The sequence below is a fragment of the Macrosteles quadrilineatus genome, unplaced genomic scaffold (assembly GCF_028750875.1).
Source record: "Macrosteles quadrilineatus isolate MER2022 unplaced genomic scaffold, UCM_ALF_1.0 Scaffold_1__1_contigs__length_201487025, whole genome shotgun sequence".
Taxonomy (NCBI): domain Eukaryota; kingdom Metazoa; phylum Arthropoda; class Insecta; order Hemiptera; family Cicadellidae; genus Macrosteles; species Macrosteles quadrilineatus.
The window spans coordinates 14236425-14254135 of NW_026542594.1; the positions used below are offsets into that span (position 1 = coordinate 14236425).

Consider the following 17711-nt stretch of genomic DNA (forward strand, 5'->3'; position numbering starts at 1 on the left):
TTTTAACTAACAGCTGGTTAAACATAAACTATGGAACTATGAGGTTATTTTATTTACTCTTATTTTGTCATTGATTATAGGAAATAAGTAAGATTAGTAGAGATAATTAGACCACAGTTTAAAATAGTTTAGACCAAAATTAATTAAACCACAGACAAATCAAGGCTTACACGAGTCATAATAAAAAAGGATAGATGCAAATTATTTTACTTCTCCACTTTTCAAGGAAAGATTAGAAAAATAACAATGTTTATATGTTTTAATTCTTCATGGTAGCTTTTTGTTTACAATTATGTTTGTCTGCTTTAACTTTGTTTGGATTAGGCCCGGAAATATTGATGTCACAAAAAGAAGATCAAGAATAATCAGGAATCACGATTTTAAATTACCACCACAACCTCAGCCGGGTTTTATACAAAGATAAACAGATGGATGACATAGATTGAACACAACGTCAACATTGACCTAGGATACTGCAATTAGACAAACCATCCTTTTATGAAATCGTGTTCAGTTGTGGTTACGTTTGGGGGTGCCTATATCAGCGCCCCCAAACGTGAAAATATCACTTTTATTTTAACTATGAATATATTGTAGTTTAAATTAACTAATATGGGAAATTACGATATACATTTATTCAATGAGGGTGGGTAATTATCAAGGATAGAACTGATAACGGTATGGATAATAAACATTGACAATTACGTCATTAGCTTTACTAGCGTGTTTACTTTTTATATTCCTGCTACATGTGACCAGTTCTTTTTTTTCAAATGAATGTTATTTGAACCAAACAGCTGTTTCAAAACAAACTGTTATTGTTTTTACTTTTCTTTGTTTACACTTATTTATTTAGCAATTAATGCAGTGAAATTGAGGATAGGTGTGACGATTAGTTTTTTATGTTAGGACACCAAAGTTAAATTATTTGTACTGTGAATTTTATTGGATATTATCATTTTATTTTAGGTCGTTTCTATTCAGACCTACTGGAAATTGTGTATAGTAGTTGTATTGTGGTGATAATAATTATGGGAGAGGCAGGTATGCTATGGAAGGTGGTATCGTTGACTAGGTCTATACACTTCTCAATTCACTATTTACTCTCTCTACTGTATAGGCTACTTATAATCAGTGTGCGTCTGTGCGAATCGGCTGCAAAACTCACTTCAACGCTTTTCACATCGTAAAAATTGCAGAATTTCTGTTTTATTGTAAAATTATCGGATTTCAAATGCATATCGTATAGGCCTATAACATATTTGGTCACACATTTGTTTACAAGATGATTTTTCACCTTAAAACTGCAAGAAACTTTGTCTTTATATGTGTAAACTAGCTGATCTGAATTGTACACGGTTTTAACTGACTACTGAATTCCCGTACGTAGGACGGGCTAACACCTCGTTAGATATAAAATAAGGACTAACACGATCGGGTGACATTTTTTTGCGAAGCATTCATTTTGGCTTGAAACTGTCAGATATTGTATTTGCGAAGGTTTATATGTATTCCTATACAAAAATAGTTTTTCCAGCATATCCGAGTTTGGTTTTTCTACTGCAACGCGTTAAAAGATTAACTGGGGGGTTCCAGACTTTTGCCTAATCCTGTATTCGGCTATAGTTCTGTACGGTACTGCAGAGGCCGTGTTTTGTTTACAATTCGTTTCTTGTTATTTCAGTTATTTAAAACATCATTTAACCAAATAATACGATCTAATCATAAACAATAACTCGTCTCCTATTTATATAACTAAACAGGAAAGCACAAATCAAGATATAATAGAAACACAATTTTGTTGACACTAGCGCCCAGTGTCACCGTACATGAACTAGACACGAAAACGAGCTTCAAGATTTACAATGGGGTAAGAAGTCTACTGGTTTTACTCCAAATGAAGAAATTTGGAAAGTATCAAATTCATCAATTTCAACTTGTCTGATTACATTTTTACTAAAATATTTCTATAAATAAGACATATTTATTCCAAATTTAAATATCATTAGATTTAACGAGTGCTGCTATGGGGAAGGTAAAAAGTGTGTTTGGACCATATATGTCAATAGTATAGGATGAAATAATTAATTTGCCAAATTTTATCAATATATAACCATAGACAAGTAAACTACAACAGTTTTCATTTTCTCCATAAGAATAACAAGAATAACATGAGAATTTTAAATTATACTATTTTTAAATTTTCTCCGTAACCGTTAGGCATACAACAGCGCTTCAATATACTAAATTATTAATTTTTTAAGCTCTTCAAAACGGTTTAAAAAGAAATTGCAAATTTTTTTTGTTTTTAGGGTCAAAAAATGGAAAACCCCATTTTTACCCCATAAAGCCCCCCATAAACCCCCGTTCCCATGGTCAGATTATGCTGGATCGCGAATTCGTACGAATAAACGTAGGTTTACACGTTTGTACAAAATTTCATCAAAATCTGATCATTTTTGCTCGAGTTATCGCGCTAACGGACACACACATATATATACATATGCATTTGAACGGATGGTGTTTTTGGCCTCTAGGGACCTCAAAACAAAAAATTAAGTCTGTCCCGGGTCTAGGTCTTACCATGAGTACTACGGTAATAGCATATTCCCTATATGGTAAATTCACTAAAAACAAACTAACTTCGTTATAGTTTTAGCTGTTCTGACAAATACAGATCGTAGAAGTAGAACACACTTGCATGGCATGTCCCTCGTATATACTCAATTCATTATAAAAAATATAAACTAAACAGTACCATTGCAAAAAAACACCAGTTCAAACCACACACCCGTGCTGACGACGTACAGATATACGTCGGCAGCCCCAGTAGTTGACCGGACTATGGTGTCTTGGCGTCCGCGTTTTGGCTCACGTAGCGCGATCCATTTTACATATCGATGGGAGCGACATGCTGTCTCTTTAGCAGCCTCTCACCTCACACACTGCCGTAGCGGCCGACACGACGTTGACTTACTACGGAAAGAAACTATTTCAGCGCTCCAAGCGCCCGGTGTCTGGAACTATCCGAGGCAAGATATACACCAACGAGGAAAGAGAGAGGCTAAGATACAACAATGAGGAAAGAGGAGGTAAACTGAGGCAAGTTACACCATCGAGGAAAGAGAGAGGCATCTGAGGCAAGATCCACCAATGGATCTTGGTGGATATCCACCAATGTGATATCCACATATCACATTGGATATCTACATATCACACATATCAGTGACAGCTAGAAAAAAAAAAATAATCCATCCAAACCGATGTTCGTTATTTCATAGATGTCGTATTCTCCAAACAGATCATTAGTATTTGATAAAGACGTATGTGGTAGACATGGGGAGAAAACTTGACAAAAATCCACAAAATTGGGTTTTGAACGTCATCAGTCAGGTTATTTCAATAGTAGCGATGCATGTTTTAAGGGCATACACTCTTGCCAATTCAGTGAACACAAAAAAACTATTTAAATCCCTATCGTATTTCGTATTCGTATTTCAGGAGAAGAACTCTTGTTCATTTTTACATGCAAAGACTACGTAAAATGCCTTCTGGGCCATGACAAACAGACAGACAGAAATTGAGATAACACATTAAAAGCTTTTTAAAGTATAAACTCAAACATAACCGAAAAATACATAATCCTGAACAATGCACAGAGAAAACTCTAATTTTATTTATAGATATTTTATATACACTTTCACTTTTATAAAAGATTTTCTTTCTCATGACGCTTGATGAACGGCTTATACACGTAATAATAACTTTCTTAAATAGACAATCCTAACGAACTACTGTTGCAGTAAACTTGCGAATATTTCTTACTTTACTCTTACACATGTTTGAAATTTACATCTTGCATAATACACTACTTTGTGCCTGTTGGCTACTATGAATCGTTCAGATTAATTTAAGATATTAAACTTTGTTGATATACACGAGGTAAATTGACCTCCATGATACCCATAATTATACACAGGTACCATATTACCACACTACAAATTTGATTCAACAATATACGGTACGTAGTTTTATCCAAACAAACGATCAAAAACCCCGAATGAAATAATTGTTATTTGACTCAATAGTCAATGCATATAAGCGAGTCTTATCTTTCGATGCAGATTAAATAATACAAAGGCAGAGGAATGCGCGAGACCAAGGAAAAGGTCACGGCACGGTTGCTATAGAAACGACGAAACTATCTATTAGAATTGCGCGCCAACGTCAACTAAACGCCAGACTGTACAATAAACACGCCGCGTGTGTAGTGTTCGACGGAGCTATAGTACTTTCAGTTGGCAATACTGGCTTAAATATTTATTATCAATTAATTAATGAATTATTATTGTAATTATTTATATTAGCTGACTTCAGAGTATTCCAAATAAACTATGATGTGCCACTCTTTACAACCTTCAATGTCAGTTGAGTTTAGCATCATAATTATCCTCACTTTTCAGAATCGGTATCCAGTACAATAAAGCGAAGTATCGAGTATCGGCAATTCTACGATACCACTGGTGTCGAGAATCGGAATCGGCCCATCCCTAGTTACAATATATAACTCAGGGGCTTAAAACATGTATTTAATAAATATAATAAATAACAATTAATTGGTAAACTTTTTATCAACAGGCGCTGGAGTGGTAACAACCAGAGCGCATGTTCACTACGTTGTCACAGAGCATGGAATCGCATATCTGTTTGGTAAAAGCCTTCGCCAGCGAGCGCACGCCTTGATTAGCATCGCACACCCAGAACATCGTGAGGCCCTGGAGAAAGCTGCCTTTGATAGGCTCAAAGTCATGCCTAGTCCTTGAACAGCCAGCTCACCATAACCGTCTCAGTCCATGCCAACATCAATCAAAAGCTTTATGGTAATTCAGGTAAATTTCAGCCATGGAGAGGTAAAAGAAATTGAAATGAATCACGTATTTGGCTGGAGAAAGGTTTTCCGTTTTGAAGTGTCAGTTACAAACTAATTTGCAGCTTGAAATCCACTGAAGAAATGTTTTAACTCTTTGAGTGCTGCAGTGTCATGCCCATTTTTTGTGCAAAAATTGCCTATCTAATTTCAATGTAAAATGCAGTACTTTATAAAATGTCATATAAAATACAATTTTAGGAGTATCCATGTAATTTTTATTTTGTGCTAGAATAAATTCTCTATGAAATGGTATAAGATATCAAAAAATTCAAAATAAATTGGGACCAAAAAAGTATAAAAAAAAGATTTTTGAAATATTTAGACTTCCTTTAACAATGCTTTAACTTATGCTAAACAATTTTATCATTTTTATTCAATATAACAGTCAGAAGGAGCAGAAAATGGAGATCAAAATTGATGTATAGATCATCAAGTTTAAAACAAATTTGAAAAAAACTAAATAAAAATCTATTACAATTCCAAATAAGCCTATGTGGTTACTAAGCAACGCTAAACTAGAATTCTGTAATATGAACAACTATGGTATGTTTTAGTTTGTTGTCAGTAAAGATTGTTATTACTAATAAATTACCTTTGCCAATGTATAAAAACAAAAACATAAATATTTATACAAGGAAATTAAAAAATATAAGTATAACCTGACAACAACAAACAAACCTCAAACAGACGATATCAGATGTTATCTACGACAAAAACAACTAAAATAGTGTCTGCTAACAGACCAAACGCAACAAAATTGATACAGCCGGAAGCTTTTGGATCAAAACAATGTGTTTTTAAAGCCAGTATGTTGTTTGATATTTGAGTAATATATAAAATACTGAAAGTCGGCGTCAGCGACGCTTGGCAATTTATGTGTAAACACATTGCGTCGCTCGCTGCGGCACTAAAAGGGTTAAACTACAATTTATAGGTAGGTGCCTTGTATGCATCACTCAAATTTGCTAAAAACCTTAATTAAATACTGTTAATTCTCAGTGGCTGAAAAACATTTGTACAAACACCTAGGCTCAACTTAAAAAACAATATTCCAATGCAATCATGTTAGTTAACCAAATTAGTTTTGAATAGCCACCATTATTTTTTAGCAATGTATATTGATTCTGTGAAGAAATTGTTACCCCAGTTGTATAGACTGATGTGTTAACCTTTAATTGTTGTTTATTATAGTCATTAGTTAATCATATTTTAATAAATTATTTTAGCTTCTGTTTTAGTCAATATATTATGTTGTGCCTAATTTACTGTCATGTTATAAGGAAATAACTGGGAATCCTAAATAAAATTTTGTACAAATTTTCTGAGTTATATTATTACAGTAATTTAATCCCTTGACTAAACTGGTATCGGGGCCTTAAACATGTTTTCACCTAGCCATTAAACAAGAAGACTGTGCTGTTGAAACTTTTGACAAAAAATAACATTTTTTACCTAGTCATAATGCACTTGAAATAGGTAGCCTAATGGACATTAAGGTATTAGCACTATTGGTCATTGGTTAAAAATGTTGAATGGCGAATACCAATCCAGTAAATCACTTAAAAAAATATTTTCTCATAATTTTAAAATAGCTATTTAGCTATGTCTATTTACAAAAATACAACAATTTCATGCCATCAAGTTTGTACAAGCAAATAAAAAAAATAGCTTTGATCCTAATTTTACAATAATAATATCAATTTAATTTTACATTGGTTTTTAACAAAGAGGCCTACACAGTCCCACAAACTTAACATGTATATTGTAAGGCTAGCTAACAATAATGTGCAATTTAAAATCATCAAGTATATAGTACAATCAAACTTATTCCAGGAAATGTTCCTGGATGAACTGCAGAGTTATTGTTTTCAAATGATTTTACAGGATTTAACTTCCATCACAAAACTCTGAGCCCAATAAAAAAAAAATACTTATATAATTTCAAGAAGGAGTGTGCGAAGCAGCAAAATCTTTTGATTTGATTGCATTCAACTTGAATTTTTGTTGTTTGCAATCGATGCATTTTGATTCGAGGCAGTTTGGCATTTTTATATTCATACTTTTCAATAGAGTGAAGTAAAAAAAAAAAATAATTTACCAGATATGTGTCCTGAAAAGTTTTGTTAATCTAATATTTGACCTATAATTACACTTACATGACATAATGACTTAAGGTGAAGAAATATTTATTTTCAATATTTATGGAGTCTGCTTCTAATATATGAAATGAAATGTGTTTATTGTCTTTTGAATTTATACAAATTATTGGCAATGTCATAAAACAGCTAAAATTATAGCATAGTCAGTTAATGAATACAATATAGCTAACTACACACAAAGAGATATGTTACAATACATATTTTAAATATTACAACTAAATAATCTTATTGTTAAGAAAAGTTCAAGGCATTTGGAATAATGGTTATTAAACCCTAGTTATTAAACCCTATAACCAACTAAGTCCAACAGTAATTTGGTCAATTTGCTATCTCTACTTAAAAATTAATAAAAGGCATTTCAAAAAATTCTTTTAGAGAATAAAAAGGGTTGGTCAAAAGCCATTTGTAGAATTTAGATTTAAAAGTATTTTCAGGATATTTTGGTATTAAATGTGCCATGCTTGTTGTACATTTTTAGTGAGATTACAATATGGCTTTTAAGAGTTTTAGACAGTCTAAAAAATCTATGGTAGCAACGTTTTTATTCCTTGTATTATGAACATGAGAATTTTGTTTGATAAGGCTGGGATTTTTTAGAATATATGATCAGAGTCAAATACATAAATTTTAATTACTGTTGGAATTTGTATCTGAATGAACAGATAGATGTTTATTCTGTATGAAATAAATCACCACTATATGAACGAATATTTGATAAAGTTTTATTTGTAAACGAATGAAGAAGTGTGTTGAATCATAACATAGTCAAAAACTAAACATTTTAACAAAAACAAGCAACAGCTGTTACATAATAAATATTAAAATATAAAGTATAGACTAAAGGCAACACAGCTGTGGCTAAGTTGACACCACATCAGGGGTTTACAGTGTTCCTGTAGGGGTTTCACAAGATATGATTCTAACTAACTTCTTTTGTAAGACTAAAATCTACCCTACTGCAATTTCCGTAAAAGATAATATTGTATCTGGAAATGGATTAAAAATAATCAAAGTAGGCTGTTTTAAATATAATTTTGATCTATACAATGTATTAGTTTAGTTATAAGACAAATTAAAATTACCCTTGAAAGCTTAGAACTTAATGTAATCTATATGAGGTCCCCAAGAAAGGGTCTTATCCAGATAAATACCAAGAAATTTAGGATGTTAAATATAATTTTGATCTCTACAATGTATTAGTTTAGTTATAAGACAAAGTACCCTTGAAAGCTTAGAACTGAATGCAATCTATATGAGGTCCCCAAGAAAGGGTCTTATCCAGATAAATACCAAGAAATTTAACATTGTCTACAAAACGATCCAACATATTTAATTCACACGGTCCTTAGACCTTAGCGGTTTTGGCCTTACCCAAAAACAAGTTTTGGGGTTTGATCTTTGTTTAAGAGGAAGCCATTAGATTCAAACCAAATAGAAGCTTCATTAATTGAGTTTTGAACTCTTTAAGTTTTTTAAGACATGTTAATGTTGGACATGTAAGACATTTTGGATTAATATTTAAAAATGTTGAGCGAAGCTCTTATACGTCGACTCTTATGCATTTCATAATACGCAAACTCCTAGACGGCTGAATCAATTGTTTTCAAATTTTGCATGGTGATAAAGACCATATCGGTGAGTGCCAACATCTATATGGCGTTAAAAAAGTCTCTCAGGAATCCGCCCCACTGGGTCTCAAAGTTTCAATGCAATCCTTATGGAAGCAGTATTTAACACATAAACAAAAACATATGATCAGCTGTTGAATTTTGAATGCAGTAGATAACGAAATAGCTGATAGCATTATTCCACAGATATTAGAACAGAAACGGTATGGATCATAAATATAATCAAATGACGACACTAACTTAAGGTCCGTGACGTAGGAGGAAGTAAAGGTGAGCAGTCTGGAGTGTGGAAACTGTTTATGACAATTAGATTAAGGTATCTGCATTCCTGAAATTCTATGGGAAGGGAGGAAAACAGGTCCGCGACGTTGGAAGTGGTGAAGGAAGTAGTAAAGGCGAGCTGTTCGGGGTGTGGGATCTGTTTATGACCATTATATTAAGGTATTTGAAATCCTAAAATGTAAAATGCTATGGGAAGGGAGGAAAACAGGTCCCCGACGTAGGATGTGGTGAAGGAAGTAGTCAAGGCGAGCTGACCGGAGTGTGAAAACTGTCTATAACGATTAGATTAAGGTATCTACAATCCTAAAATGCTATGGGAAGGGAGGAAAACAGGTCTGCGATGTAGGAAGTGGTGAAGGAAGTAGTCAAGGCGAGTTGTTCGGAGTATGGGATCTGTTTGCTAAGGGGAGGGAGAGAAACAGGTCCGTGACGTAGGAAGTGGTAAAGGAAGTAGTAAAGGCAAGCAGTCCAGAGTGTGGGAACTTGTTATGACGATTAGATTAGGGTATCTTCAATCCTAAAATGCTATGGGAAGGGAGGAAAACAGGTCCGCGATGTAGGAAGGGGTGAAGGAAGTAGTCAAGGCGAGCTGTCTGGAGTGTGGGAACTGTTTATGACGATTAGATTAAGGTATCTACAATCCTAAAATGCTATGGGAAGAGAGGGAAACAGGCCCGCGACGTAGGAAGAGGTGAAGGAAGTAGTAAGGTGAGCAGTGTGGAGTGTGGGAACTGGAAACCGTTTGTAGCAGTTAGATTAATGTATCTGCAATGCTGAAATGCTATGAGAAGGGATGGAAGCATGCTCACGACATAGGAAATGGGGAAAGAAGTAGTAAAGGCAAGCAGTGCGGAGTGTGGGGAATGTTTGTGGCAATTAGACTAACGTATCTAACATACTAAAATGCTATGGAAAGTGATAAAAACAGGTCCACGACGTAGGAAGTGGCTTGGGAAGTAGTTAAGTATGAGCATAGTGTAAGATGAGAACCATCTGTGGCAGTTGTATAATCAATCCTAGGCAAGGGAAGGAAACAGGCCCCACGACGTAGGAAGTGGTGAAGGAAGTAGTAAAGGCTGGCAGTGCAGAGTGGGGGAACCGTTTGGGCAGTTAGATAAATGTATCTGTAATACTTAAATGCTACGAGAAGGGAAGGAAACAGGTCTATGACGTAGGAAATGGGGAATGAAGTAGTAAGGCTAGCAGTGCAGAGTGTGGGAACTGTCTTTGGCAATTACATTAATGTATCTGCGATCCTAAAATGCTATGGGAAGAGAGGGAAATAGGTCCACGACGTAGGGGGTGGTGAAGGAAGTAGTAAAGGTGAGCAGTGTTGAGTGTGGGAATGGATTAATGTATCTGCAATGCTAATATGCTATGGGAAGATACTGTAAACTGTAGGTTAAAATGATTACGAAGCACGAATCGATACATATTTTCGATACATGCAATCGTTTACAATCGAAATTTACAACTGTGTTGACAACAGCAGATTTTTACTCCATAGAGGCTAAAAACGATTTTTACTTCCTAAAGAGTAAAAATGCTCCTTTAGACCCGCAACGCATGCATGAAAAACGACTGCTTTTACTGCAGTATGACAAAAACAATATAATATGAACCTTTGATGACTCCGCTCAATTTTGTGGATGCCTCTGCGAACGCCACCTAGTATCATTTGCATACAAATAAGTTTTACTGGTTATACATTCTGGGAGATCGTTAAACAAATTAAAAATAACAGAGGACCTAGAATAGATCCCTGAGGCACGCCATATTTTATTTTTAATTCTTGCCATTCTTGGGACCGTTCTCCATCACTATTGACTTTTTGTGTTCTATTGTTTAAGTATGGCTTGAAAAAAGTGGAGTTCAGTTGATACCATAAAAACTTAATTTCATTATTATGTCATCATGGTCCACACAATCCATGCCCTACTCAGGTGGCCTGAGCAAGTGACTTCCTCTCAAAGACCATTAGTACCTCATTAATCAATTTGTCTATTGCGTCTGATGTACAGTTGCCCTTTCTAAATCCAAATTGTGAAACACTTAAAAAGTTGATTCTTAAAAAAAAAAAGAATTCAGCTGATCAAAAACCACGATTCTAAACAATTTTGATACTACAATATAATGATTACAATGGTGTGGCAGGGAAATGTCTGTGAATTGCTTACCTATTTCATAAATATATGATAAAAAGTTAGGGCATTTGCTAGGAATTCTTAAGGAAACTGACAGGAAAGCAGGCTTGCCTTTAAATAAGTCCCCATAGAGACACATAAAATATACAACACAAAAGTAGAAATTTTCATGGTCAATGTCGATTTTTCAACCACTTTAGAAATGACAATGGTAGTTGCAATTTGAATCTATTACACTTTGTCAGGGTTGCCAACACAGCTGAAGAGACTAAAAATTGTTTTTACTGTTGCATATGTATGAATTTGTTCACTCATTATGAATAATCTTATCTAACTAATATTATAAATGTGAAAGTTTGTGTGTATGTTTGTTTGTTTGTTTGTTTGTTTGTTTTTTTTGTTTTTTTTTTGTGTGTTTGAAGTTCAATCACGCATTAATTACTGGATGGATTGGGCTCAAATTTGGCATGATGATAGCTCACATTCCCGATTAACATATAGGCATATTTTTATCTCAAAAATCCTTTCGGGCTCTGCCCCAGTGGCTCTAGAGTTTCCCATGTTAACCTTATGAGTACTCATATTTAAATGGAATTAAAGAACTTAGTCAGCTGTTTCAACTAAAAAGGTTGGTTCTATGATATGCAAAGGCATTAAAAGTTATAAGATTTACCAACAGTATGCAGCACTATTTTTTTTTTCATTTATGAAAACAGCTAATTTGAACTAAGCAGCAACAAAAAACTGTGATACACAATGAGAACTGTCTGTTTACAGTTATGTTTATGTTTTTAATTTCACGAATAATTTGTGATATATTGTTACGTTAATCTTTAATAATTTATTTTTTTCTATTGTTTGGGTGAAGTGGTAGAACATTATGTCTATGGTAGATGTGTAATACTATAGTATACCGTAAATTTAAAGAAGCAAATTTTATCATACTTTGTCCTCCCTCATTGCAAACGCTAAGCTTGAGTATAACCAATGGTATAACTGTACTAAGCATTATGCCACTCCCGTACGAAGGGCGGGTACTCTGCTAGTCCACTATATTTACACTGTTCTATATTTACACACGTACACACATATATAAAAAATATATATACACTAGCCTGCTATGAAAGGTGAGGAACGGGGATTATCTTATATTAAGGTTTGGTGGGTTTCTAGAGTGGGTAAACCATTGGTAGCTTAGTTCCCATCTTCTTAGTTCTGAGGGGTTGCAGTTTGGAGGCAGTTGTTTTATTATTTTTGAAGAGAAGCAGCTATTGAAATCAGATTTTGAATGTGATGAGGCATGGTTGACTACTGGTTTGTCTTTATAATTATTTTTTACATCTTGACGATGACCATTCATTCTGGTACGGAACTGATTCTTTGTTAGGCCTATATACTGAGCTGGGCAGTTTTTACATTGAAGCTGATAAATTACATTGCTGCTGGTGCTGTATCCTTGAATTTTGAAAACTTCATTTGTGGCATTGCTGGAAAAACTTATGGTGGGAGGGGGGGGGGGGCGGTTGATGGGACACATTTTGCATCTGGAAGTATTACATGAGAAAGAGCCGTTTGTTTCTGGTTGCACTGTCATTGGATCCGGATGAACAAGAATCTTTTTGATGTTGGGTGGTTGGCTAAATGTGGTGGTTGGGTAGTTTTCAGGAAATCCTTTGTGTGTGGAGAAGCTTGGAGAATTTTGAATCCATCTTTTAGAAAAGAGTTGAGGGATTGTTTGTAGGCCATAGTGGTATTCAGTTATAAGGTTTAGGTTTTGCGGCGGTTTCAGTTTCTTTGTTGGAGGGTTGTTTTATTGGGCTAATCGGATTTGGTTTTCTACAAGGTTTTTGGGATAGCCTCTTTCAAGGAATGCGTTGGAAATTTTCGAATTGAAATTGAAGAGATTGACATATGACGGTGCCATTCTTGTTCCCATTGCTGTGCCTTTAGTTTGGACGTAATTCTTTCCCTCAAACTGAAAATTGTTTTTCTTTAGAATAAATTTAGCCAAATTGATAAGAAAAGAAGTGGATGGAAGTGAGTTTTACGGTCGTTAATAAAAAGTGTTCCAAAGCTGCTAGGCCATGTGTGTGGGGTATGTTGGTGTACAGGTTACATCCACAGTTACTAGAATGGCATCAGGTGGCAAAGGTGTGGGAATACTGCTAATACTGTTCAATGAAATGGCGACCATACATAGTAGGTATTTTAAGCCTACCTCCTTTATTAATGGAGATGAGTGTAGGATGAGTGGCGCGATCTTGTAGTCTTGTTAGTGACTAAGGCCGACATTCCTTAGACACAGCTGTTAATTAATAGCCCATATAGCTAATTTTGAAGTCTGCCTAGGAAGTGATTGGTATCTTTCACATGGGAGTGTAGTTCTTTCACTATATAGGTTGAAGATGGGAATCAAGATAGGCTGAGATTCTTTCAGTTATAGAGTTGCAGCTGGCCACAATTGGTCTGCCTGTAGGAAGTAAAATTTGGATCGGTTATACTTAGCATTATGTAGTTTATGTATAGTTCTATCGGATGATCTGGTTGTAGTGGAGGTGGGTCCCAATTAGATGGAGGTTTAAATTTCATTAAACAGTCTTCAAGCATGTTTGCTTTATTCAGAGCATCAGGATGTTCGTACAGATAGTATTGTATCCGGAGGTAGGCTTCTGAGTCGGTGTGAAGGTTAGGCGTTAGGCCTTTAGAAAGTACCCTAATTTCATCCTCAGTTACATTATGGTTTTAAATCACACTCCGAATCTGATTTCAATAGCTGCTTCTCTTCAAAATTAATAAAACAACTGCCTCCAAACTGCAACCCCTCAGAACTGAGAAGATGGGAACTAAGCTACCAATGGTTCACCCACTCTAGAAACCCACCAAACCTTAATATAAGATTGTTATTCCCATTCCTCACCTTTCATAGCAGGCTAGTGTATATATATATATATGTCTGTGTAGATGTTTTAGGGGCGAATGTAAGGGGGGGGCCAGGGGCCTGGGTCCCCTCCGTAGTAATGAATATGAAGAAAAAATAGGTACCATAATCTATATACTTATTTAATACGCAAGCAGGATTTTTGTGACAATTACTCCTCCAAAACTGCTGAACCGATTGACATGTTTTTGGTGTCATTGGAAAGAGCTTAACGTGAAGTTGTGCAGGAAACTTTCTTTTTAGGGAAATAATTAGAGAGTGAGGCCCTGGGGCCCTTTAAAGTTTCTTATTTCTCCATAAGATTAACATGGCAAACAAACATTGTAATGAAATGAAACTCCAGCTGTTGTCAGAAATTAAACGTGAGAAGAAGAACATATGTTAATTGTAAACAGTCAATAAGTTTGCTAATTTGACAGTTTGCTACAAACATTTACTGACTTGGTTGAAATGAAATATTTACTATTTGAATTTGGGTTGGCGTAAATATTACAATGGGAAAAAGCGAGAGAGCCTGGATAAATTGATATACTAAATAGAAAACTGAATTAACACTGGGCTGCATTTCTTAGTAATCATTGAAATAGCCGATTTGCAAACTAAGGAAAAATAGGACAGTCATTGAACACCACCAAGGAGAAGAAATAGAAATAATGTTTTTTTTTAATTTATAATCGTTATTATTATGGACAACCTAATGCGGCTATGAGTAGGCTATTTGTAGAAAACACTAAAAAACAATATCAGTTTTTGAAAAATTATAAGATATTTACAAGAAATGTTGATTATATCGATCTGTAATGTACATCTTGAGTATTTCCATAATCTTTGAGTCAAATCTTATTTTAAAGTCATCAGAAATCATAAGTATTATTCGCTTTAAAATAACACCTTTAATACTTAGCAATTGCTCGAATTCGAGCAACAGGGACACTGGCTTACTGTTTAAAAAGTTTCATGTAGCGAATTTCTGACAACAGCTGGAGTTTCATAACAATGTTTGTTTCCCATGTTAATCTTATGGAGAAATACAAAACTTTAAAGGGCCCCAGGGACTCACTCTCTAATTATTTCCCTAAAAAGATTATTTCCTGCACAACTTCACGTTAGGCTCTTTCCAATGACACAAAAAACATGTCAATCGGTTCAGTAGTTTCGGAGGAGTAGTTGTCACAAAATACCTGCTTGCGTATTAAATAAGTAATAGATAAAAGACGTCGTGATAGAGAGCGACGAGTTCAGGTACAACCGTACCCACCTCGGCCACCTTAGGACTTAAGGTATGAAAGTTCCACTGCTTTTAACATCCGTTCAGATGACGATTTCTCAAACTTGGGCCCTTTAAATGAAATATCAAGCCAAAGTTGATTAAATTAACTTAATGGTGGCTTCTGTCCACCCGTGAATTCACGGGTAGAACCTCTTGTATACTTATTTAATACGCAAGCAGGTTTTTTGTGAGAATTACTCCTCCGAAACTACTGAACCGATTTACATGTTTTTGGTGTCATTGGAAAGAGCGTAACGTGAAGTTGTGCAGGAAACTTTCTTTTTAGGGAAATAATTAGAGAGTGAGGCCCTGGGGCCCTTTGAAGTTTCGTATTTCTCCATAAGATTAACATAGAAAACAAAAATTGTTATGAAACTCCAGCTGTTGTCAGAAATTAAAAGTGAGGAGAAGAACATATGTTAATTGTAAACAGTCAATAAGTTTGCTAATTTAACAGTGTGCTACAAACATTTACTGACATAAAAACTAAAACACTAAAAACAAGATCAGCTTTTGTATCAAACTGTTATGTACATCTTGAGTATTTCCATAATCTTTGAGTCGAATCTATTAAAGTCATCAGAAATCATGACTGTTATTCGTTTTAAAATAACGCCTGTAATACTTAGCAATTGCTCGAATTCAAGCAACCGGTACACTAGTATTAATTATTTATCATGAAACATGCGCGAAGTAGTAATCACCATGCAGACTGTGATAGTTTGTGGGAGTTGGGGTTGATTCAGACCGACTAGAGGTCCTGCCCGCAGCCCAGCTATCTTCGCTTGCAGCAGTGACCGCTAGAGACCAGCATATCTACCATAGATGAAGTAATATAATATCTATGTATCTTCATCTATGTATACCGTCGACAGGGGAGGGGAGTAATGAACCAATGAAGAGTTCAGTCAGTTCAGTGGTAGCTATTGTTATTGTTTGTTATTTAATATTTACATCTGTTCGACCTGTGTTGTACTGAAATGTTAACCAGCATATCTACCATAGATGAAGTAATATAATATCTATGTATCTTCATCTATGTATACCGTCGACAGGGGAGGGGAGTAATGAACCAATGAAGAGTTCAGTCAGTTCAGTGGTAGCTATTGTTATTGTTTGTTATTTAATATTTACATCTGTTCGACCTGTGTTGTACTGAAATGTTAACGTTTTGCAGTTTGCACAAAAGAATACTTATACACAAAAATACTTGAAAATAACCGGTATGGATCATAAACATAATTTAACATTTCTTGGCCCGAAAATAAACATTATTTAACATTGCTTAAACGGAAATTCCAAAACATAATAATGCTATTAGTATAGAATTCGGGCCAACAACGTCATTTGTTTATTTATGTTTATGATCCATACCAGGTTTTATTATAGTATTCCTAATTATACAGGAGTTAGAACCCATCCAAATATGATATTTATAATCACGTATTTGACTCCTAGGTTCAGATAAGTGTTCACAGATGGGATGACTCACTGTTAAATCTTGACCAATGTTTTTTGATTTAGTAATTGAGATATTTTCTTCCATTGGCTTGAATGGATACATGTTTATGATTTAATGGAACGATATAATGATACAGCTTGATCTTGATTAAGTAATGGTCACATTTAGTGCAAATTACCACAGCAAAACTGAGATAAAGTCATGGCGCGTCTACTTGAAATTACTTAACCTAACCTTAAATTAATCTCGGCCCCCCTCCAAAAAAAATATTCTATATCCGCCACTGAGATGTGTAAATATAGAACAGTGTAAATATAGTGGATTATTTATAATGAGTGAACATATTCATACATATGCAACAGTAAAAACAATTTTTAGTCTCTTCAGCTGTGTTGGCAACCCTGACAAGGTGTAATAGATTCAAATTGCAACCCATCCAAATATGATATTTATAATCACGTATTTGACTCCTAGGTTCAGATAAGTGTTCACAGATGGGATGACTCACTGTTAAATCTTGACCAATGTTTTTTGATTTAGTAATTGAGATATTTTCTTCCATTGGCTTGAATGGATACATGTTTATGATTTAATGGAACGATATAATGCCATTACCATTTCTCCAGTGGTTCACGAAAATTTCTACCTTTGTGTTGTAAATTGTTTTGTATCTCTATGGACTTATTTAAAGGTAAGCCTGCTTTCCTGCCTATTTCATAATTAAATTAATTTTTATGTGCAGCATCATATTGTTAAGCATTGTACCATATTATTGATTTTACAACTGAACATGTTTTGGTGTGAACGAATAAAAACCTTGATAAGATTTTTATTGAAACTTTCATCAATTAATTGGTTCACACTGATAGAATAAGAGGATGGAATCAGACCTACAAAC

General features: G+C 34.6%; 1 protein-coding gene across 1 annotated transcript in view; it reads left to right on the top strand.

Moving 5' to 3' along the window:
* Positions 1-6057, top strand: part of LOC129004264 (4-hydroxybutyrate coenzyme A transferase) — an 85485-nt gene extending 79428 nt beyond the window's left edge. Inside the window, exon 8 of the mRNA XM_054432783.1 lies at positions 4639-6057. Within this exon, the coding sequence (XP_054288758.1) occupies positions 4639-4823 (185 nt within the window). The 3' untranslated portion in view covers positions 4824-6057. The remainder of the gene's footprint in view (positions 1-4638) is intronic.
* Positions 6058-17711: the final 11654 nt, after the last annotated feature.